At 45.3% G+C, this 24215-nt stretch overlaps 1 protein-coding gene across 5 annotated transcripts in view; it reads left to right on the top strand.

The window, feature by feature from the left end:
- Positions 1-24215, top strand: part of kazna (kazrin, periplakin interacting protein a) — a 610507-nt gene that overhangs the window by 436078 nt on the left and 150214 nt on the right. For all 5 annotated transcript variants that reach the window (XM_080214942.1, XM_080214943.1, XM_080214944.1 and 2 more), the window contains one exon: positions 6638-6829. In XM_080214942.1, the coding sequence (XP_080071068.1) occupies positions 6638-6829 (192 nt within the window). The remainder of the gene's footprint in view (positions 1-6637; positions 6830-24215) is intronic.

The following is a 24215-nucleotide window of genomic DNA, read 5'->3' as shown; positions in this document are numbered from 1 at the left end:
AGATGGAATCGGCCATGGGAATTGGTTACGGGGATAGGGCCTGGGTAAAAGAGAATTCTCTGTCAGAGGATCGATGGGTCGAATGGCCTCTTCTGCGCTGTAGGGGTTCTGTGATTTTATTTTGGTTGTGTTTTGCAGTCAACAAAAAGCAGACTTGGAAAGCATCTTATCTCTGATTTTTAAAAAATTCAGAACATTTTACGTACAATGTGCTACCTCCAGGTGCAATGATTATGTAGACAAACACAGCATTCATTTTGTGCATAGGAAGAGCCAATTAATAGGGCAGTCGAAGCATAGCACATCATGCAAAGCATCACTGCCTTAGTAAATGGAAGTTTCCCTTTAATGCTGTGTCAGGCTAGATTTTATGATTAAATCATTGAATCTGTAGCATTCTAATACAGAAATTGCTACCACTGAGCTAAGCTTTAACATCAGCACTCGGCCGATTTGCAGGGATGTGTAATTTCTTGTTTGATTATTCAAAGTTTCTAGAGCGCAAATCGCAGGAGCAGAATTGAAGGAAATGTGATAGCCATCACTTCACCTTTACATGGCAGGCTCTCTCAACATGAATGCGTGGGTGTCACTTTACATTAAATGTGATTACTTGGGAAAACCTTTCAGCAAAATCGAGCTCCCCATGGACATTCAAAGCCAAATATTTGCAGAGGATTAGAATTTATCTACCCACCCTTTTTGATTGTGGAATATCACACTGGGTCACAGTGCGAGAGGAGAAATTAAAGAAGCCTTTTTGCCCAGATGAATGGTTATTGACGTGAGACACACAGCCCTGTTTCTCCTTGCCCAGCCCCCTGGGTTTCCTTGGTTTTGTGAGCCCCTGCCACAAAAAATACCACCTTTCGTTCACTGTTAAACACAATGGACCTTGATTTTAACTTGACCACCTCAGCAGTGTGAGTCAAATGCCCACACTGCTTGATCGTATTCTCCATAGACTTTAGTGGTCTGTAAATTAGGTATCTGCCTTGAACCAACCTATTTGCCACTTAATGGGTTAGATTAAAATCTCCTTGCATGCACACATGCGCACACACACACTCGTACACACACACACATGCAATGTCATGCTGCTATCATGGCATTAGCCATGGACGTACAGGTTAGGTTCTTGTGTTGTGGACATGTACTGTCTGTGAGTCTCTGTGTCCAGGGAGAGAGACAATCAGGAATGAGCGTCCCAGTGAAGGAGAAGGCGAGAGTGCCATGCCCAGGTTGTGAGCCTCAGGTTGATCACTGCTCTCCCGTGACCACAGCCTAAACAGACAGGTACTTAACTTGACACAACTATTGCTCTTTATCCAACTACCTTCCCGCAAATACCTCTGCTGTTACTGGCAGCAGAACAGGGTGGGCACCTGTACAGATTGCCTGCTCATGCCCTGAACAGGCAAGGTAGAGCCACCTCTGTAGTCTTGCAGCCCTGATCTTGGCACAGGTACGACCTGTGTGACTGAAGTGACTTTACAGTCTCTTGCCTCCCTGACATCAGCAGCAAATATTTAACTAAAGTTGTCCCCACTCCCACTTTGACCTTTCTACCTTCAACCTCCTGCTCTCTCCTAATCAAACTCAGAAGAAGTCGAATAAACACCTCATCTTTCGAGTAGATTGTTTCTAATCTTCTGGGATCAACGTAGAATTCAACAATTTCAGATCATAACGTCTGCCCCCTTTTGTTTTTTTGGGCAGCAGGTGCTGGGCAGAATTCAGCTCATCGCTTTCTTTTGTATCGTTATTTATCCCGCTACCAAGAGTGGCAAACCTTTACAATTCTCTGGCCCAGAGGGCTGTGGATGTTCCATCGTTGGAAACACTTAAGGCTGGGACAGACAGATTGTTGGTATCTTGGGGGAAGGATTTAAGCAAAATGGGGAGTTGAAGCCTAAGACCAGCTATGAATGTATTGAATGGTGGAGCAGCCTCAATGGGCCAAGGGCCAATTTAACATGGCTACGTGATCTACTCCTACTCCAACTTGTTGTGTTCTTATGTACCATCAACTTTTCTTAGAATTCATAGAACCCTACAGTGCAGAAAGAGGCCCTTCAGCCCATCGAATCTGCACCGAATACAATCGCACCCAGGCCCTATCCCCATATCCCTACATATTATTCCCACTAATCCTTCTAACCTACGCATCCCTGGACACTAAGGGGCAGTTGTTTAGCATGGCCAATCAACCTAACCCGCATATCTTTGGACTGTGGAAGGAAACCGGAGCACCCAGTTTTTTTGTCTTGCACCATCATTCCTTTCATTGTTTGATTGCTCTTTGGCCTTCCATCCAATCACAGACCTTCACTCTGTACTTGCCAGCAATTAAAAACAGTCACGTCAGTAAAGTTTTTCAGTTCTGGCGACCGGGTTATCGACCTGAAAGATGAATGCTGGTTCTCTCTCCATAGCTGCTGCCAGACTTGTTGAGTGTTTCCACCATTTTCTGTTTGTTACTCCCTTGCTTATTTGTTTAGCAAAAATAATTCTTGTTTCAGCACTGCAGATCCGACCTTTTGGCAGGTTTGAAAGGCTTGCTTTTACACGTATTGGGATAATATATTTGATATTAGGATAAGCCAAGTTGCAGTGTCTTTTATGAATGAAGTGTAGCAGCCATTTTGTGCACAGTAATGTGATAATGACCAGGTCGTCATATTGCTTCAGGAGTAAACATTGGCCAAGAGACGGGGGCGGAGAAGATTGCATCGCTGATGGAGCAGCACTCCCTCAGTACTGCACTGTTGCTGAGATTAGGTGTTCAAGTCGATGGGGTGGGACTTGAATCCATGAACCTCTGACTCGAGAGGCAAGAGTGCCACCCATTGAGTGACTGCGGATGAATGGAGCCTGGTTACGAGTGAATCTTTGGCAGGCAGTTGCGTGTTTAACAGTCCACTGCCAAAGCCCTAAAATAAGTCTTTTTTTTCACTTGCTGAAGATTCCCTTGACCCCTGTGCCTTGCACTCCCCATCTTTGCTTCCATTTCAAACAGGACAGCTGTGATTTCCCACAGCTATAATTGAGGGTAATCCAGTGCTATCGTTTAAATTTCAGATCGAACTCTGGGTCTTTGTCGGCAGCTGGTGCAAACATCGATATCAATAGGAGATCAAACAGAAGGATGCTTTATTGAAGCCACGGGGTTTAGTTGAGTAATTCTGGTTTGGTATTGAGCCACATTTTGCTTCTTAGCTTAACTGTCTGATGGATTTCTTTTGGAAACTCCCGGGCAGCGTTGCACTGACAGATCGTAGGTTGGGGAAGGAGGGTAGACCCCAGTTCTTGATTCTGGCTTTGGGAGTGGGTAAAGGGTTGATTTTTAAAGATGTAGATTTTGTTGAATGGCTCTTTGCTTCTCCCAGCTAATGTAAAATTGATGAAATTCTATGTCTTCTTCCGACTGGACATTTCCCAGCTATTACACTGATTTGATCCAGTGATTGGGGCAGGATGAGACCTTGATGGAGCGGGAATGTTAACCATGATGCTTGACTTCACTTCATCAGCCGCTCCCATCAATTTGCTGACAATGCATCATCCAATCCTACTGGAGGGAGTTGGGCCTTTGATTTTCTTCTCTTCCCTCTCATCTGGCTTTGCCCTTTAATTGGAAATTTACAGAATTGTCTTTAACACTCAAAAGGTTTTAATATACCAACACTTGCATTGATATAATGCCTTGTGTTATTGTTAAAGGCTCTCAGAATGTCTCGCACGGTGGTGCAGCTTGACAAGCAGTAACTGACGTTCTGTTGTAGGGAACTGCAGCAGTCACTTTATATATCCTGTCAACGCTCAAACACGCAAAACTGCCAATTAAATGAGGTTCCACTGGCTGCACTCAAGTGGGGGAGGAAAGCAGACACTTGGTAAGAGTGAAAACAATGGATGACACCAGACTAGGGATATTCTCCCTTCTCTCAGTTTCCCCTTTGTCTTCCTCTCCTGGAGGTAGAATTATACAATCCCTGCAGTGCAGAAAGAGGCCATTCGGCCCTTCGAGTCTGCACCAACTCTCCAACAGAGCACTTAGGCCCTATCCCTGTATTTACCCTGCTAACATCCCCCCTACCCTACACATCTTGGGGCATTAAAGGAGAATTTACCAAGGCCGATCCACCTGACTTACAAATCTTTGGAGTGTGGGAGGAAACTAGAGTATCCGGAAGAAACCCACACAGAACAGAGAGAACGTGCAAACTCCACACAGACAGTCACCCAAGGCTGGAATTGAACCCGGGTCCTTGGTGCTGTGAGGCAGTAGTTCTAATCACTGTGCCACCGTGCCCCCCATTGTGGGGATCGTTTCAAATGTGTCATTGCGCTTAATGGCAGGATCAGTTCAGCTGCCCATAGCACTGTGCAAACTCTTTAAAGAAGCTATCTAGTTGACCCCGCTGCTTCCCTATTGCCCTGCAAGTCTTTCCTGTGCAAGTGTTCTTCCCAGTTCCCTTTTGGAAGTGACTGTGGAATCTACTTTTCAGATCACAACACTTTGCTGTGTCTCTCCTGATAACACCTCTTTCCGTTTTCATTTCCCTTGTCTCTGTGCAGGGGAGGGGAGTTCAGTGTTCTGAGCTGGGACTACCTGCTGCTAGCACAACCAATGCACCTTACCAGTGATCCCTAATGGATTTTAGGAACTTCCTGCCGGCCAAACCTGGCACATAGAATCATAGAATGCCGACAGTGTTGAAGGAGGCCATTCGGCCCATCGAGCCTGCACTGACAACAAACCCATCTGGTAGCTTGGCACATCTTTTTTAAAGTTTGTAAGAACATAAGAAATAGGAGCAGGAGTAGGCCATCTGGCCCCTTGAGCCTGCTCTGTCATTCAATAAGATCATGGCTGATCTTTTTGTGGACTCAGCTCCACTTACCCACCCGCTCACCATAACCTTAAATTTTTGAACAGTAAAGGAATTAATCTATCCTTGCCTTAAAAACATTTAATGAGGTAGCCTCAACTGCTTCACTGGGTAGGGAATTCCACAAATTCACAACCCTTTGTGTGAAGAAGTTCCTCCTCAACTCAGTCCTAAATCTGCTTCCTCTTATTTTGAGACAATGCCCCCTAGTTCTAGTTTCACCTGCCTGTGGAAACAACTTCCCTGCTTCTGCCTGATTTATTCCCTTCATAATCTTATATGTTTCTATAAAATCTCCCGTCATTCTTCCAATGAATTCCAATGAGTGTAGCCCCAGTCTACTCAGTCTGTCCTCATAAGCCAACCCTCTCAACTCTGGAATCAACCTAGTGAATCTCCTCTGCACCCCCTCCAGTTCCAGTATATCCTTTCTCAAGTAAGGAGACCAAAACTGTACAGATATAGCCTCATCAGCACCTTATACAGCTGCAACATAATCTCGCTATTTTTAAACTCCACCCCTCTAGCAATGGAGGACAAAATTGCATTTGTCGCCTTATTTACCAACATTGTACTCCATCTGCCAGACCCTCGCCCACTCATTTAGACTTACTATTATTAGTCACAAGTAGTTTACATTAACACTGCAATGAAGTTACTGCAAAAATCCCTTAGTTGCCACACTCCGGTGCGTGTTCAGGTACACCGAGGGAGAATTTAGCATGGCCAGTGCACCTAACCAGTACCTCTTCTGGACTGTGGGAGGAAACCAGAACACCCGGAGGAACCCCACGCAAACACGGGGAGAACGTGCAGACTCTGCACAGACAGTCACCCAAGGCCAGAATCGAACCTGGGTCCCTGGCGCTGTGAGGCAGCAGTGCTAACCACTGTGCCACCGTGCCGTCCTCAGCGTCTCTGTGTTCAGTTTTGGTTGCTGAAGCACCCAAGACCTGAACTGGTGCAGAAAAAATCCCCAAAGTTAAGCCTCCGTGGAACAAATCTCTTATTCCTTACCCACAAAAGGAGGTGAATGAGAGGAGAAGATATCAATGTAAATAATGCACTCGGTGGAATACTAAAGGTGAAACGTGCAAGATAGGGAGAGGCTTAAAGGAGGAGAAATAAAATAAAGAGAGGCTGCCAATGGGGGAGCAAAGGAATTTAGAGATGTCCAGAAAGCTGTAATTAGAGGAGTGCAAAGATTTTTTGGGAGCAGTGGGATAGAAGGAGGTTATAGGGAGGGGGGAGGGTACAATGGGATTGGAACACAAGAATGAGAATTTTAAGAGGGAGGCATGGCTCACCGGAACAAGCGTATGCCAGCAATGTTGTAGTTGAACAAGACTTGTGTGAGTTAGGATGCAGAGAGTGGGTGGGTGAATAGCAAGTGGGAGGAGGCCAGCCAAAGGAGTCTGGACCCAATGAGGAAGAAACTGGAATCTGACTTGGCTGTGATGCCAATCACCAGCCAGTGCTCACTGTTATATAAAACAAATGTTCGCCCAACAATTCTGTACCTAAGCTGCGGCTCGGGGCGTGTTGTATATCTGAAATTAGTGATGTGCTATCAGCACTGCTCCAACTCCTTCACGTGAATTTCCTGCATTCCTCCTGGTCTCGCACATGTTGGAAAGCTTTAGAGGTGGTCATGTGGATCCTTATTCAATATATTGCCCTCATTTTGTCATATCCAGAGCTATCATTCTGATACTGAGGTGTTGTATTTGGTTTGTTGACAGTGCTTCTACGTGAGGAGGTTTCTCAACTACAAGAGGAGGTGCAGTGGCTGAGGCAGATGAAGGAAATGCTGACAAAGGAGCTGGAGGATTCGAACGCGGGGAAATCGGCTGAGATCCTGTCAGTGACCGAGCTGAAAGTGCAGCTTGCTCAGAAGGAGACCGAGCTTTCCCGAGCCAAAGAGGCCCTACAAGGTGAGTGGAACAGCTAAGCTTCACAGTGTAATATTTGAACAATGAACTCCCACTAAGTGTGTACCTGGCTTCCAACTTCCAGTTCAGCAAACCATTGGCGGTAATCTTTCTACAGTCCCAGGTTTGATTCCCCGTTTGTGCAGAATTAGCTGATCTGAACCAGGAGTGTGGTCAGAGCACTATTGTTAAACTTTAATGTCCTTAGAGAGAGGATCGTGTTTTGGGGTTCATTCTCCAGGTTACTTTCCAGTGTCTGCACATGTGGGAATCCAGCTTGATTGTAATGCACTCCCCAAGTTCGAATGGCCACCCAGCCAGGGATCAGAAGAGGACATAGCAATGTTTCCTTGCTGTAAACCACTATGACTCAATGTATGAGCAAAGGGGAATGTGTGCCTTGCAGTTTTGAGCCAGACTAGAACACCCACTTACACTTGTTTTGCCTTGAACTGAAAACACTAACTTTAATGAATGAATTTGCAACTTTTCAAGGTAAAAAATATTCTCTAACTATTTTGTGGTAACTCCACATTTCTGTGATTCTTTACAAATGGAAATGTGTCTCTTAGTTTCAGCATTTTTCAGTCTGTAGTCGTATTATTAGGAGCCAATAACCTTGTCACTTGAGGGATTTCTAATTGTCCAAATGTTTGCCTATCATTTCACTGATCCACACTGGCCTTTTGTTTACTGTCATCGCAGTGGGAGGTTTTTCTGAGAGCAGTTGCAGGCGAATGTGACCTTCCACCATCAATGCCCCTTGTCCCAAGGAGCAGAACAACCAAAGAATTGTGAAGGGAATCCACCTTCTTGTATTGTCGCCATGGCTCCTGGAGTCCCCTCAGTTAATGTGTGGTGCCTGGTGAGAAGTGCAGCCCAAGAAAGCCTCGAGTTACTCCTCCAGCTAGTGATGTAATAGCAAATCTTAACTGGGTCAGTAAAACTGAGCACAGCAGGGGTGGCACAGTGGTTAGCACTACTGCTTCACAGCACCAGGGACCCGGGTTCGATTCCCGGCTTGGGTCACTGTCTGTGTGGAGTTTACACGTTCTCCCCATGTCCGCGTGGGTTTCCTCCCACAGTCTGAAAAACATGCTGGTTAGGTCCATTGGCCGGAACAGGTGCCAGACTGTGGTGACTAGGGGAATTTCATAGTAACTTCATTGCAGTGTTGATGTAAGCCTTACTTGTGACTAATAAATAAACTTTAAAAAGCAACTGTGCAAGTAGGAGGAAAAGTCAATCGGAGTAGTCAGATAATTGCAGGAAAGTAAGTGTATATATGTGAGTGTGCATATGGGTTTGTGTATATGTCCATATAGCAATATTGTTTTGTGTACATTGGTTTGATTTGATTTGATTTTTATTCTCGCATGCTTTAGTATGCAGTGAAAAGTATTGTTTCTTGTGCGCTATACAGACAAAGCACACTGTTCATAGAGAAGGAAAGGAGAGTGCAGAATGTAGTGTTATGGTCATAACTGGGGTGTAGCAAAAGATCAACTCAGTGCAAGGTAAGTCCATTCAAAAATCTGAGAGCAGCAGGGAAGAAGCTGTTCTTGAGTCAGTTGGTACGTGACCTCAGACTTTTGTATTTTTTCCCCAACGGAAGAAGGTGGAAGAGAGAACGTTCGGGATGCATGAGGTCTGTAATTATGCTGGCTGCTTTTCCGAGGCAGTGGGAAGTGTATGTCAGTGGATGGGAAGCTGGTTTATGTGATGAACTGGGCTTTATTCACGACCTTTTGTAGCTTCTTGTGTATGTATGTATTTTGTGTATATGTCCACAAATTAATATCATTGTTTGTACATGTGTTTGTGTATATGCCTATATATAGGCATTGGATTAAAAAAAAATTGAATGGTTAAGCCTCATTGCTTCCATTGTTCAACATCATACCCACTCCCCTGTCAAGTTCTCACCTAAAGAGCACCATGAGTATTGATTGCCCATGGAACTCTCTACCCCAGCAAGAGTTAGCGCCTTTAGAAAAAGAGAGAAAAGGTTGGTGAATTAGTTTTGAAACATGGTAACAGGCACAAAAGGTGGCTCTGTTGCCAACTGTCCTTCAAGTTTTTTTTTGGTGCTCTGTCTGCACAAGGCAGCAAAATCTCAACAGTGTGGGAGGGTAAGGGGGGAATAACCTTGAAGTACTTCTCCTGAGAGCCATCTTCTCCTTTAATCTCCAATGATGTTTGTACTTAATGAGACAATCTCCTCATTTATTTTCTTTTTATGGCGAAAGAAAAGGTTCAAAGGAAGCTAACAGCAGGGAAATCCAGTTTGATGGCACTTGCAACTTCAAGGACACATTCCTGGCACTTGGGCGGGATAGTCAGATTAACACAAATATTCATCCAACAGCTCGGTTTGTGAATTTAGTGAGGAGCTGAATTTTTCCTGAGCAGAGGAAACAGGCTGGAACAATGCAACATCCAACAGGGCAGAACTGGATGTCCAGCAGCAGAGTGTTAGAGAGTTCTCTGCAATAACTTGGACTGAAATCGTGCACTTCAGTCGAAATAGCATGGCTTGCAGAGTGGGACTTTTCATCAGGCAGTAGTTGGACAGAGGATGCATGCACTTTCAAAAAGGTGTATGAGCTTAATCTGGCTTGGCTGTGATACTCCCCCCCCTTCTCTCAGCCCCAATTATTTTTATTTATTAGTGTCACAGTTAGGCTTACGTGAACACTGCAGTCAAAATCCCCTAGTCGCCACACTCTGGCGCCTGTTCAGGTACACTGGGGGAGAATTTAGCATGGCTAATGCACCCTAATCAGCACGTCTTTTGTACTGTGGGAGGAAACTGGAGCACCTGGAGGAAACCCACGCAGGCACAGGGAGAATGTGCAGACTCTGCACAGACAGTGACCGAAGCCAGGAATGGATAACGGGTCCGTGGAGCTCTGAGGCAGTAGTGCTAACCATTGTGCCACCGTTGCGCCCATAAAGTTAAATAGTTGACTGACGCTCATGGGCAAGGCTCACACGTAATGAAGTCACCAGAGTAATAAACCAGCAAGAGTCAGTGCCTTCAGGGGAGGAAAGGAGAAAACCAGTGGCACCTTTACTGTGATAAAACGTCCCAAGGCACTTCACAGCAGTATTATAAAACAAACTATAACACTGAGATACATGGGGACATTTTGGGTCAGATGACCAAAAGCTTGATTAAGGCAGTAGGTTTTGAGAAGTGTCTCAAAGGGTGAAAGAGAGGTGGAGTGGTGTAGAGAGGGAATTCCAGAGCTTGGGGCCTAGGCAATGGAGGGGATGGCCACCAGCGCAGGGATTAAAACTGGTGACATCCAAGAAACCAAATATCTCAGAGGGTTGTGGGGCCGGAGGAGAGATCAGAACCCAACTGGTTAGGTGCAACAAAAACCGAATGCTGGGAAAATCTCAGCAGGTCAATCCCCGCACCCCCCCCCCCCACCCCCCTCCCTCATCTGATTTGACCTGGTGCTAGGAATTGGTATAAGTGAAAAGCTTTGTGCATGTTGAAGGGGAGCAGAGTTGCTCCAAACACTTCGACCGCAATAACCTTTGACACGGGAGTGAAAACTAACGATTCACTTAGTACCTGCTCTGCTTTCTGTAAATCTGTGAGGAGAGAATAGAGCCAACGTTTGGAGTCAGGATGACTCTTGGTCAGAGCTCTGTTCCTGCTCCACAGATGCTGCCAGATGCACCACAATTTTCTAGCATTTTCTGTTTTCGTTATTGCATCCGCAGTAATTTCCTTTCATCTCACGGTTATGTGCAACTCTGTGTTTGGGAGTCAGTTGCCCCAGTCCTTCTGCATGCCACAGTCTCTGACTCAGTGCTGAATCTGTCTGAGGTTCTGGGTACGCTCAATGCTTTGCAGCATGATCTTAGTTTCCTTTGACGACTTCCAGTTCGCACCCTGCCATGGAAAGTCGCAGGAGTGACAGTGGATCAAGAAGCCTGGGCTCATTCCCTGTCACCCAGTAAGCTCTTGGCTGACAGCTGGGTTTACTGAAGTGTTTTAACATCTCACATAATCAATGCAAGACTTTAAAAACAAATTGATCCCATGAGTCTGTGAATGTATTTGTTTTCATTTACAAAATATAAGTAGCTAGCCATAATTAACAGTAAGTTGTAGGGATGTGTGATCCTACAAATATCCTTTCCTGGTCATAGTCTTTCCCTATATTTTTGCCACTAACTAGTGACTGTCTGCATCTGAAGGCAGTGCTGCATGCTGAATAGAGTTCCACAGCTCGCCAGCTACTTCCCCCAGATAGCCATTCTTTATAGGTGGATATCAATGGGGTATTCATCCAGAGGGGAACATTATATTTGATTTGCTTTATTATTATCACATGTATTAACATACAGTGAAAAGTATTGTTTCTTGTGCACTATACAGAGAAAGCATACCATTCATAGAGAAGGAAAGGAGAGCGTGCAGAATGTAGTATTACAGTCATAGCTAGGGTGTAGAGAAAGGTCAACTTAGATCCATTCAAAAGCCTGATGGCAGCAGGGAAGAAGCTGTTCTTGAGTCGGCTGGTACGTGACCTCAGACTTTTGTATCTTTTTCCCATTGGAAGGTGGAAGAGAGAATGTCCAGGGTGTGTGGGGTCCTTAATTATGCTGGCTACTTTTCCAAGGTAGTGGGGAGTGTAGACAGAGTCAGTGGTTGGGAGGTAGGTTTGCGTGATGGACTGGGCTACGTTCACTACCCATTGTAGATCCTTATGGTCTTGGGCAGAGCAGGAACCATACCAAGCTGCGATACAACCAGAAGGAATGCTGTCTGTGGTGCGTCTGTAAAAGTTGCCAACTCAATTCTGTCTTCCACACACGCGCATTTTTCAGAAGAGCTCATTTAGGGCTGGAAAATCTGATTACTCCCCGCCTCCCCACCCAACTTCAAACAGGGCACTGAGGACAAATGCGTCTCCCCAGCTGAGGTCAACTCACTTTTGATCTAAATTTCATTCCTATCATGATCTCCAATATGTAGACAATATTAATCTTAGCATTATTTAAAACATCTTGATGAGGTTTTGCCCTGGGATATCCCAGCAGAGTGACGCAGGAGCCGTCCCTAGCCAGGGACGTCGAGTGACTGCGGCCCACATCCCCCTGCACCAGCACACACCCGTCAGGTGCTGGTCTGTGGCTATTAATCCTTTTGAGGAGGTTCAAATAGAAATGTTAAAGGAGGAAAAGGAACTTTGCTGATGTAAAAAATGTTCTATTTTTGTTACCCCGGTGGGCACTGCCCTGTGTCACACAGCATGGTGAGATCCTGGGTCATATGTGGCACCTTCCAGTAATGCTGTTTGGGGTAGATTGATTAACCTTAGTAGACTTTCACATTCTGGAGGTGGAGCTGAACTAGCATCAGCGTCAACAGTAATTAACCTCCAGTGAACTGTTTATCTCAACAACACGGGTATTACTTCAATACCCTCACACACACGATCCATCTGAAAAAAGGGCAATGTCTGTAATAAAACCAGAGAAAAATCTATCAAAATCAACACAGCCAACTATTGACACATAAAGACACATTCTCCCATCCCACCTGCCACTGGAAATTTAGCGGGCGGGTTGCGGAGAACGTGAAATGCCATTGACGGTCGAGTGGGAATTTCCGGGTTTTAGACCAGCGTGGCTGGAGAATTCCGCCCCAGGTCTTTGTGTTCAGTGTGGAAAATTGATTATCGGGGTAAATTTGAGGTTTATCAATACAACAATAGTCTAATTCAAAAACATAAAATACTGGAAAATCTCAGCAGGTCTGGCAGGATCTATGGAGAGAGAATAGAGCCAACGTTTCGAGTCTGGATTAATCCAGTTCAGCTGTATTCAGAAGAGGAAGATCCAGGCTGATCAACATCCTTAATTCCTTCTTTTGGGAAGTGGCAACCCAAGTAGACTGTGGTATACATACTTTAACTTTCAAAGCTAAAGTTCCACCTGAAAGGCTATTAGTTAAACTTGAAGCTTGTGGGGATTTGTGGTAAGTGAGAATGATTTAGAAATTGGTTGAGGGGTAGAAAAGAACAGGGTATTCACTAGCGGTAATCAGTAGTGGATGTGGGGAAGTACTGAGTCGGAGGTGGAGGGGGCGGGAGTGGCCTGGGCTTAATGTTGAGACTGCATCTGCAGAATGATTTATAAAGAAACGTGTGGTTGGTCAGAACAATGAACCATTTGGCTAAGATAGAAGACTGCAAGTCAGAGGAAGTTGTGTTCAATCAGTATGGTGCCGTGGTCAAACCACATCTCAAGTGTTGTGTCCTTTGAAGTTCCCAAACATAAGGGAGACGTTTGTGAACTGGAGATTGTGCAGTGAAGAGCCATGTGGCAGATTCCCCAATGTCAAAGGACTGAATTTCAGAGGAAAGACTGGGAAAACTTGGGCTTTTCAGCCTTTGACATGGGTGTCTATAGAGCTGTTCACTTTTTCGCTTGCTTTAACTATGTTATATATGGAATATATTAAATTAAATTGCAGGAGTATGTCTAAATAACACATTCGGTGAAGTGAAAATTAAACTGAGATTATGATGTCAAGAAAAGTTCCTTCATGTGAAAACTGTAGTTTTAACATGGTGATGATATAAACTGGGTGATGCTCAGTGACACAACAAAGAAACAAGGAGCTGGAGAAGGCTATTTGGCCCTTCATGCCTGCTATGCTATTCAATATAATCATGGCTTATCCTCTGTCTTAATGCCATATTCCTGCTTTCTCCCCATACCCCTTGATGTCATTAAAATCTATTACCAATCACTGAAAATCAGGAGAAAGGTATAAAGGACAGTTGAATTGATATTGTCCATTAATCTCCAAAATCAAGATCACCCCAAAGAACAATCAGTGTATGACATGGATTTCCAAGAACAGTGCTATAGTACAATCCCTGGAATCATTTGAATTCTGCAGTGGGCAGGGGAGACTTGAGCGTGATTGTATTAAGATGGGCAGATTAACTTTCTTTTTTAAAGTTTATTTATTAGTGCCACAAGTAGGCTTGCATTAACATTGCAATGAAGTTACTGTGAAAAATCCCCTCATTGCCATCCTCATCCATAATTATCTAATGATATGACATGAGTTGCTATTTGTAACAATCGCCTGCCCCAGGTCAGTAAGTATGCCATTGAGTTTTGTACTGAGACATACAGACGTGAAAGGTTCCCTGTTGTATCCTTGGTTTGTGCTGGGCGAACAGTTGAAGACACAATGCCAGTCAGCTGGAGAGGAAGTAGCCAATCTGAGCTGCCGCTGCTAACTCCAGTATATCCTCTCTTCTGGAAAATGGGTGTCACGGTTTTCCAGTGCAGAAACCGACCATTCGGCCCATCAAGTTGGTGCCAGTGTTTCTCTTCACATCAGCCATTTCCCTTTACACTCCACAAACTGCTGAATATTTCTCTCTCTCAAGCAATAGCATAATTTCTTTATAAAACAATTGAATGGCGATTTGGAGCACAGAATTCCAGATTTTTAAAGTTCATTCATGGGATGTGGACAGTGCTGGCCAGGCCAGCGTTCACTGCCCATCCCTGATTGCCCTCAAAAGGTGGTGGTGAGCTGCCTTCTTGAACCGCTGCAGTCCCAGTGGTGTAGGTACACTCATGGTGCTGTTAGGACAGGTATTCCAGGATTTTCACCCTGCAACAGTGAAGTAATGGTGATATATTTCCAAGTCAGTATGATGAGCAGCCTGGAGAGGGCACTTTCAGATGGTTGTGTTCCCCTGTGTCTGCTGCCCTTATCCTTCTAGATGGTGGCAGTTGTGGGTTTGCAAGGTGTCGTCCAAGGAGCCTTGGTAGGTTCCTGTAGTACATCTTGTAGATGGTACGTACTGCTGCCACTGTGCATTGGTGGTAGAGAGAGTGAATGTTTGTGGATGGGCTGCCAATCAAGTGGGCTGCTTTGTCCTGGATGGTGCCGACCTTCTTGAATGTTGTTGGAGCTGCACCCATCCAGGCAAGTGGAAAGTATTCCATTATACTCATGACTTGTGCCTTGTAAATGGTGGACAGATTTTAAGGAATGAGCAGATATGTACCCAGCTGGGTACCCAGCTTCTGACCACCACTTGAAGCCACAATATTTAAATGGCTAATCAAGTTCAGTTTCTGGTCAATGGTAACACCGGGATGTTGATTATGGAGGATTCATTGATGGGTAATGCTATTGAATTCCATGGGACGGTAGTTAGATTCTCGTTTGTTGGAGATTGTCATTGCCTGGCACTGTGTGGTGTGAATGTTACACGCTACTTGTCAGTCCAAGCCTGGATATGATTTGGACGTGGGCTGCTTCAGGAGTTGCAAATGGTAACGAACATTATGCAATTATCAGTGAACATCTCCATGTCTGACCTCATGACGGAAGGAAGGTTGTTGGTAAAGCAGCTGAAGCTGGTTGGGCCTAGGACACTAACCTGAGGAACTCCTGCAGTGATCTCCTGGAACTGAGATGATAAGTCTCCAACAATCACAACTATCATTCTTTGCGTTAGGTATGACTCCAACCAGCTTAGGGTATACCTCCTGATTCCCATTGACTCCAGTTTTGTTAGGGCTTCTTGATGCCACATATCGGTCAGAAGTTGCCTTGAGTTCAAGGGCAGCCAATGTCACCACTAAAAACCACTGTTCTAATATCCATTGTCACACCACATGCCCTCTGTAACCATCTCACTGACCAATAGAAACTAATAGTTTACCCTATAATAATCCTGGAGATTCCCATTGGGAATCCTCTTGTTGGTGTTAATGGAGCTTCAGAGGAAAAATAAGCAGCAAAAACAATTGGTACAAAAGCTGCTGAAAACCTGAGTGACGGCTGGAAAAAGAGAGCTTTTATAGTCTATTCACTGTTCTCCAACTCTGTGACCAGGAAGCCTTGAGTGAAATCAATGTTGCTGTGTTGACTGAGATGATTAATGGAAGCCACTTATTATACAAATCAATCCACAGAACGTGAGCAAAGACTGCCTGCAGACAGTATAGTGAGATGTAAAAAAAATTGCATTACCTTGTCGTAATTCTGCAGCATCTTTATTGCAGTGAAGGCCTGAGGCCCCATATCAAGGGCATCAGCAAGAGGATAAAGCAGAGGTAACAGGATGCGCTACCGCTGCCCGCCCGCCCCCCCCGCCTGCTTCATCACCTTTATTCAATCACTTTGTTTGCTGGCTTCGTTTTTAAATTTTTCCAGACAGAAACAGCACCAGCATTTTCCCTGTCACCCCTGAATGACTCGGCCACTAATCCATCACCGTGCTGTTAACATAATCAACTTCATCATTTCCCGTGTTGGTTCAAGGTCCCTTTCACACCTTTCAATCGTCATCCTTCATGTCCAGCTGATTGTCAGAATAACGGCTGCAACAACAGCCTCAAACACCTCTGGCCGTTTTCTTCAGGGTCCAGTTTTGTATCCGTACAATGCTGCTAAGGACATGCTCCCAGCGTCCTGTGCAACTTACTAACTCCTCGTAATCAGCTGCCACTGGGGTGGAATAGTCAACACTCGCTATGTTTACTATCCTTTTCATTTCCTTGCTCTCTTCCCTTTCTGATGTTGCATTTCCACTCTGCTACACCATATGTGACCCAGAGAGGTTTATCTTCCGCTCTTGCGGGCATTACTCAGGCTATTCTAACAAAGGGCGTCATGTCTAAACCCAATCCTGTCTGTTGTCGTCATCGTCATCATCATCATCACCCCCCCCCCCCCCACCCCCACCCAGAGATCACCACATGTACACTCTCCTGCACACGTGTACCCTCTTCCCCCAGGAATCGCCGTATGCACACTCTCTCCTGTAGGAATTGCCGTGTGCACGCTCTTCCCCAGGAATCACTGCGTGTACACTCTCCCCCAGGAATCACTGCGTGTACACTGTCTTCCCCCAGGAATCACTGCGTGTACACTCTCCCCCAGGAATCACTGCGTGTACACTCTCCCCCAGGAATCACTGCGTGTACACTCTCCCCCAGGAATCACTGCGTGTACACTCTCCCCCAGGAATCACTGCGTGTACACTCTCCCCCAGGAATCACTGCGTGTACACTCTCCCCCAGGAATCACTGCGTGTACACTCTCCCCCAGGAATCACTGCGTGTACACTGTCTTCCCCCAGGAATCACTGCGTGTACACTCTCCCCCAGGAATCACTGCGTGTACACTCTCCCCCAGGAATCACTGCGTGTACACTGTCTTCCCCCAGGAATCACTGCGTGTACACTGTCTTCCCCCAGGAATCACTGCGTGTACACTGTCTTCCCCCAGGAATCACTGCGTGTACACTCTCCCCCAGGAATCACTGCGTGTACACTCTCCCCCAGGAATCACTGCGTGTACACTGTCTTCCCCCAGGAATCACCGCGTGTACACTGTCTTCCCCCAGGAATCACCGCGTGTACACTGTCTTCCCCCAGGAATCACCGCGTGTACACTGTCTTCCCCCAGGAATCACCGCGTGTACACTGTCTTCCCCCAGGAATCACCGCGTGTACACTGTCTTCCCCCAGGAATCACCGCGTGTACACTGTCTTCCCCCAGGAATCACCGCGTGTCCACTGTCTTCCCCCAGGAATCACCGCGTGTACACTGTCTTCCCCCAGGAATCACCGCGTGTACACTGTCTTCCCCCAGGAATCACCGCGTGTACACTGTCTTCCCCCAGGAATCACCGCGTGTACACTCTCCCCCAGGAATCAATGAACAGCAGTCAGGAACAGGAACTCGCCTGATCTTTTTCCCCGGATTGTCAATTGCCACCGCAGCTGAGAGCCGCTCCCTCAGCACAGGCTCAAGAAGGGAGCTGCAAACTTCAACCCCCTCCCCCATCATTCACACAGGCCTTGGTTTAGCTGCTGAAGAACACTTGAGGTCAAGGACACTGTGGGAAACAGAAAATAAGTCCTTGTAACCTGTTCCTAATTTGAAAAATGTATGCAGTAAATGATTACTCTGGAACTATTCAAAACACAGCAGCATTTACCTTGAGCTGAGTGGTATCCATAGCAACCTAGGAGGTTTGTGGTGCCTCAGTAATGGTGCAACAGCAGCATTCAAAATGAACAATTATAACCTACTCCAAGCATACACTGTTAAAGCTGCATTGTGGCAGCAACAGGTAGCTCCAAACCTTTAAAAACAGGCCAAAGAGTGTTTACATTGATAGATTGCATGCTGACTTTTAACTATTTCCTTGCTTCATCGCGATGGGTGTTCCTACAGTAACCTATGACCAGCTCTTCAAGCCTTCCTGTCCTAATAGAACACAAGACTTGCATTCCTACAGCACCTTTCGTGTCATCAGGATGTCCAAATTCTTTACAGACTGTGTTGTACTTTATATCTCTGAAGTACAATGTAGTGACCTATAAAACATAGCACACAGTTTGCAAACGGTAATTTGATTTGATTTATTATTGTCACATCTATTGGGATGCGGTGAAAAATATTGTTTCTTGCGTGCTATTGCAGACAAAGCATACCGCTCATAGAGTACAGAGGGGAGAAAGAAAGGAGAGGGTGCAGGATGTAATGTTACAGTCATAGCTAGGGTGTGGAGAAAGATCAGCTTAACATAAATTTTGTCCATTAAAAAGTCTGATGGCAGCAGGGAAGAAGCTGTTCTTGAGTCGATTGTTACGTGTCCTCAGACTTTTGTATCTTTTTTCCAACGGAAGAAGGTGGAAGAGAGAATGTGTGGGGTGCATGGGGTCCTTAAATATGCTGGCTGTTTTACTGAGGCAGTGGGAAGTGTAGATGGAGTCAATGGATGGGAAACTGGTTTAATTGATGGGACTGGGCTACATTCACAACTCTTTGTAGTTTTTTGCAGTCTTAGGCAGAGCAGGAGCCATACCAAACTGTGATACAACCAGAAAGGATGCTTTCTATGGTGCATCTGTAAAAATTGGTGAGAGCCATAGTGGACATGCCGAATTTCCTTAGTCTCCTTAACCATCCCCATTGATGTAAACAGAGGCATGTCCTCCACTACGCTTCCAAAAGTTGTTGACTACTTCCTTCATTCTACTCGCATTGGGGGAGAGGTTATTGTCATCGCACCAATTCACCAGATTCTCCATCTCTTTCCTGTATCCATCTCATCAATGTGATGCTGTCCAGAGGGATAAAACAAGGAGACCAGCAAGAACTCCTCTGCGCAACATTAAACAGCACCAAGGGATGTTTTACATCAACTTCATAGAATCGTAGAATTCCTCCAGGTCAGGCGGAGGCCATTTGGCCTATCGGGTCTGCTCCGACCACAATCCCACCCAAGCCCTATCCCCATAATCCCACATATTTACCCTGCTAATCCCCCTGACACTAAGAGTCAATTTAGCATGGCCAATCAACTTAACCTAAACATCTTTTTTTTATTTTATTCATTTATTAGTGTGACTAGTAGGCTTACATTAACGCCGCACTGAAGTTACTGTGAAAATCCCCTCGTCACCACACTCCGGTGGCTCCTGTTTGGGTACACTGAAGGTGAATTTAGTATGGCCAGTCCACCTAACCAGCACATCTTTCAGACTGTGGGATGAAACTGGAGTAACTGGGGGAAACCCATGCAGGCATGGGGAGAACATGCAAACTTCTCACATTAAGTGACCCAAGCTGGGAGCTGAACCCGGGTCCCTGGCGTTGTGAAGTAGTCGTGCTAACCACTGTGCCGCTGTGCTGCTCCACTTGAGAGAAAAGATGTCACCTCTAACAGTTCAACACTCCCTTCGGTATTGCATCCAAATTTTGTTTAATTGTACGTTAATTTATGTTGGCAAGTCCCTGGAGTGTGACTTCTGCCTTAGGGGGGACATTGGCTGCCAGTGCGTAGATTTATTTCATCAACAATAGCACCTGTGTCAAGAAGGGGTTAAAAGTGATGCAGAGCGTGGCAGTTTTGTGAAATGTGGGATACTCATCAATCCATGTCCGCTGTGAGGAATTAACACGATTCTGAGCTCAGCCCTGATGTGTCTGCTTTGCCAACAGCCTGGGCGCTTCAATCAGGAATTACTCAGATTCCCAACCGAGGCCAGATTGCAGCATTTGAATTCCTGTCCAATTCAATCATCCTGCTGCTGTCTCTTTCTGAATGACCACGCTTGCCTCATGGAGCTGCTTCGTCACTCACTATGAATTGTACCCGTTCTGTACAGCTGCGACAGTGACAGCATCTGGCATCATCCCAGCAGGCGAATGTGTTTCCCACAGGAGCACCATTTGGAAAAAGTACCTCCGTACTCGACCAGACACCAAGCATCCCAACTTGGGAAATGTTAGATTGAAGCTTTGAAAAGCAGAATCCTTCCTTAATCAAACCACTAAGCTCGCTTAAATGTGTGACCTCCACAGTTTTTCCCTTTTGAATTTCTGATAGAATCACTGAATCCTCACAGTGCAGAAGAGACCATTCAGCCCATTGAGTCTGCACCGACTCTCTGACAGTTACCCAGCCCACTCCCCCATCATAACCCCACACATTTCTCATAGCTAGTCTGTTGAACCTACACATCTTGGGACACCAAGGGGCAATTTAGCGTGGCCAATCCATTTAATCCGCATATTTTATACCATAAGAACAGACACCGGAATCTGCTTATCTTTTTGTGTTATTTATTCTCTGATGTGTTGTGTTGATTGTCCATTTAGAATGCTAATTCTGGTTCATTACGTTCCAGAAGATTTTGACACTTGACCTGCCTCCTACTAGCTCACCTGGTCTAAAACAACCAGTTTTTCACATTAAAAATAATGCCCAATAGCTGAAAGCATTGGAAGAAAATCAAAACTTGTTTTTAAGTGCCTTCTTGCAGCGTGTGATAATTTAAAGGGGCCAAATTGTGATGAGGCTTTCAGGCAGAAGCTTATGAGAATCACTGAATCCTCACAGTGCAGAAGAGGCCATTCAGCCCATTGAGTCTGCACCAACTCTCTGACAGAGCATCTTACCTAGGCTCACGCCCCCACCATAACCCCATTCTTACGAGAAATGTAGTCCAGGACAGTCCTGGGGAGGTTGGCAACCATACGCCCATTCCTGTGTGTCAAAGTTTGACCAATTGCTCTCCTATGAAATGGGATGTTTTATTACATTAAAGACACTCAAATGTGTGTTGTTCCTGTAGTTAGTTACCCAAGAAATTTGGTCTTGGGTCTTTTTCTTGAATCGTTATATCCCTCGCAGTGATGGCACTCCGGTTACGGTGTTAGGCTGAAAATTTGTGGCATCGAAGGAAGAAGGCTTGTGCAGGAGCCATTGAAAAAAGGGTGATGGACCATCGCAACAATGCGGATTGGTGGGGGTAGGATTGTAGTGACTGGGTGGTGAAGGACAGAATAGTAATTGTTCAAAGTACTTTCCTTTTGCACACTGAAACAAAGAGTAGCAGGATCTGTAAGCTCACTCTCTCCTTGACATATTTGAAGAGGAGCTGCCCTCAGTGGCATTGTTAAAAAGAACGAAAGACTGGAACTGCTCCAGAGGTGTCCAAGCCCAGGATGCCACCTGGATACACTTCACTGGAACCCTTTGATGCACAGGGCAACCCTTATCACTGATGCCACACACAGCAAGCTAGCAGGGACGATCTTTGTGCAGGTTAGAAGATTGAAGTGTTTTTTTTAAAGCAGAAAATGTCAAACCAGATTTGAGATGTCCAACATGTCCCCATTATAAATTAATGCTTGAATATCAAAGGGCCCGTCACGTGCTTTAGCAGGTGGCAGCCATTGAGGCTCTCTGAGGGATCCGCGAGCTACAGCTTCTTAAGCTGGCCCCAAACATTAGATGAGACAGTTGCTACCTGGAAAACATCGAAGGGAAATGCTCTTGCTTCATGGTTCGAACCTATGGCCTGCCATGTAATGATTTTATTTCAGTGTCATTGGAGGAATGTGACCTCCACAGTTCAAATCCATAACACAACTAACATGAAATGAAATGAGCCAGTGTCCTGATTATCTTGTCTGATTAATTCTTTATCCATTTTATAATTTGGTTTGATCAATGGACTATGTAATTACCAGGCCACTTTCCAACCACTGTACAGTCCATTTAGAGATTCAACCACAGCTTCACTTGTGCTCTATTATGGAGACCGTCTATCTATAATTGGATCTGGTAGATAGGATGTATAATTAGTTGAGATTTTCCCCCCTAACGACTCCACAGCCCATTAGTGTCAGGGAACAGACATTGTTTCTCTGCCTCTGCTCCATGCTGTGTGTTTTTGAATGGTTACACAGCGGCATTGCGTTCCAGTCATCACTCCTATTGATCCAAATCTATCAAATGAATTTTAAACTCAATGCTGAGTTTGCCCAGATCTATTTGAGTATCGAGTGACCCACCCCAAGATGTTGGAGTGCTATTTATTTTTAAAAGCACTTTTTTTCTGATCCAATCTCCCTGCTTCGCCCCTTGTCCATAACGCTGGCACTTGCTGCAATGAGGACATTTTTCATGTCTTGGTCTATACAATAGGTTCGTCGTCCAGCTATTTGTTTGTGATGGCCTCACCACTTGAGGCCAAAACCATTTACAGCCACGCGTGCACATGCATTATCAACAGCAGTAGTAGTGCTCATTTATATTTTGTCTTTAACATAAAAGCAGTATGTACGATTCACACATGCAACATTTATATAGCATCTTTCATCACCACTGGACATCCTGAAGCACTTTTCACAGCAATGCAACACTTTTGTCGTGTAGTCACTGTTGTAATATAGGAAACACAGCAGTCAATTTGCTCACAGCAAGCTCCGATAATAATAACCAGGCAATTTGTTTGTGTGATGTAGATTGAGGGATAAATTGTAACACCAGGCATAACTCCCCAGCCTGCCCTCAAAGTAGGGCCAGGGGATATTTTACATCCACCTGAGAAGACAGAGGGGACCTTGGTTTAATGTCTTATCCAAAAGATGAGCACCTTTGGCAGTGCAGCATTCCTTCAGTGCCGCACTGGGATGTCAGCCTTGCTTTTTGTGTCAAATCTTAAACCCACAACCTTGTGACGCACAGAGGTAAGAGTGCTGCCAACTGAGCCATGGCTGGCACACAAAGGCGCAAGGGGTATAATAAAAAAACGAATGCCAAGCAAAAGGAGTTGATATCAGGAGGGCTGACGAAAAGCAGAGACAGGTTTTGCAGATGAGCAACAGCTGGAAAGGCTAAAGGATTTAGGATGGCACTGCTGCTTCACAGCGCCAGGGACCCAGGTTCAGTTCTGGCCTCGGGTCACTGACCATGCGGATTCTGCACATTCTCCCTGTGTCTGCTTGGGTTTCCTCCGGATGCTCTGGTTTCCTTCCACAGTCCAAAGACGTGCAGGTTAGGTTGATTGGCCATGATAATTGCTCCTTAGTGTCAGGGGGATTAGGAGGGTAAATATATGGGGTTATGGGGATAGGGCCTGAGTGGGATTGTGGTCGATGCAGAGTTTGGTGGGATATATAGTTTGGGGATGAGTGATTTGGAGGGGTGAGGCTTTAATGGTATTTAAATATGAGAATGTGAAAGGTTTATGTTTGCTGCTAGTACGGTACATGTGCAGTTGTACCACTTTACTCCATGACTGGCAGTGACAGAGATCAGAATCAAAACCAAAAAGAAGTTAAACCGCCTTCCCAAAATAAAGAAAATGCATGCACTTGAACCAAAATAAGTAGCCCCAAAAGAAGTTGATACACAAAATTAAATGTAAGCCAGAAACTAGACACATGTACCACTTTCCCCTCAATCTCCAATTTGATTTAACACAACAGGTGTGCCACAGCAGTTATATATACAGCCTGTGTATTCAGGGTTTTTCTTTTACTCTGTGACCATGTAATCAGGCAGGAAAAACAAAGTTTCTCTGTTTAAATATTTCCCTCCCCTCTATCACAGCATGGGAAAAAAAAGACAGCTTTTACCAGCACTGTGTCTCTGGTTAGTGAGGTCTTGTATTGTCTGTGCATGCGTGGACAGGTGCACGTGCACAGATGGGTATTCGCAGCATCTTGTGTTGGCAGGGAACAGGACGAATTTTAAATTTGAGGCATTACTTTGATAGCCACTGTATTCGAGGGCTGATTGGGTGAATGGGGCTTGGTGCAGGTGAGGAGACAGACGGTAAACATGTGGATGAGTTGGTGTTGATGGAGGATGGGAGGTTGATCAGGAGAAGGTTGGAGTAACTGAGCGTGCTGGTGCACACCCATCCAGGCCTGGAACATACAATCATTCCTCCATTGTCACTGAATCATATCTGGAAGTCGCTCCCTGACGGCACTGTTGGAGCATCCTTGGCATACGGACTACATTGGTTCAAGACAGTGGCTCAGCACCACTTTCTCAAGGGCAAT

Source organism: Carcharhinus amblyrhynchos, chromosome 30 (genome assembly GCF_965287045.1).
Source record: "Carcharhinus amblyrhynchos chromosome 30, sCarAmb.v2.hapA, whole genome shotgun sequence".
Lineage (NCBI taxonomy): Eukaryota > Metazoa > Chordata > Chondrichthyes > Carcharhiniformes > Carcharhinidae > Carcharhinus > Carcharhinus amblyrhynchos.
This window is presented reverse-complemented; position numbering and strand designations above follow the sequence as displayed.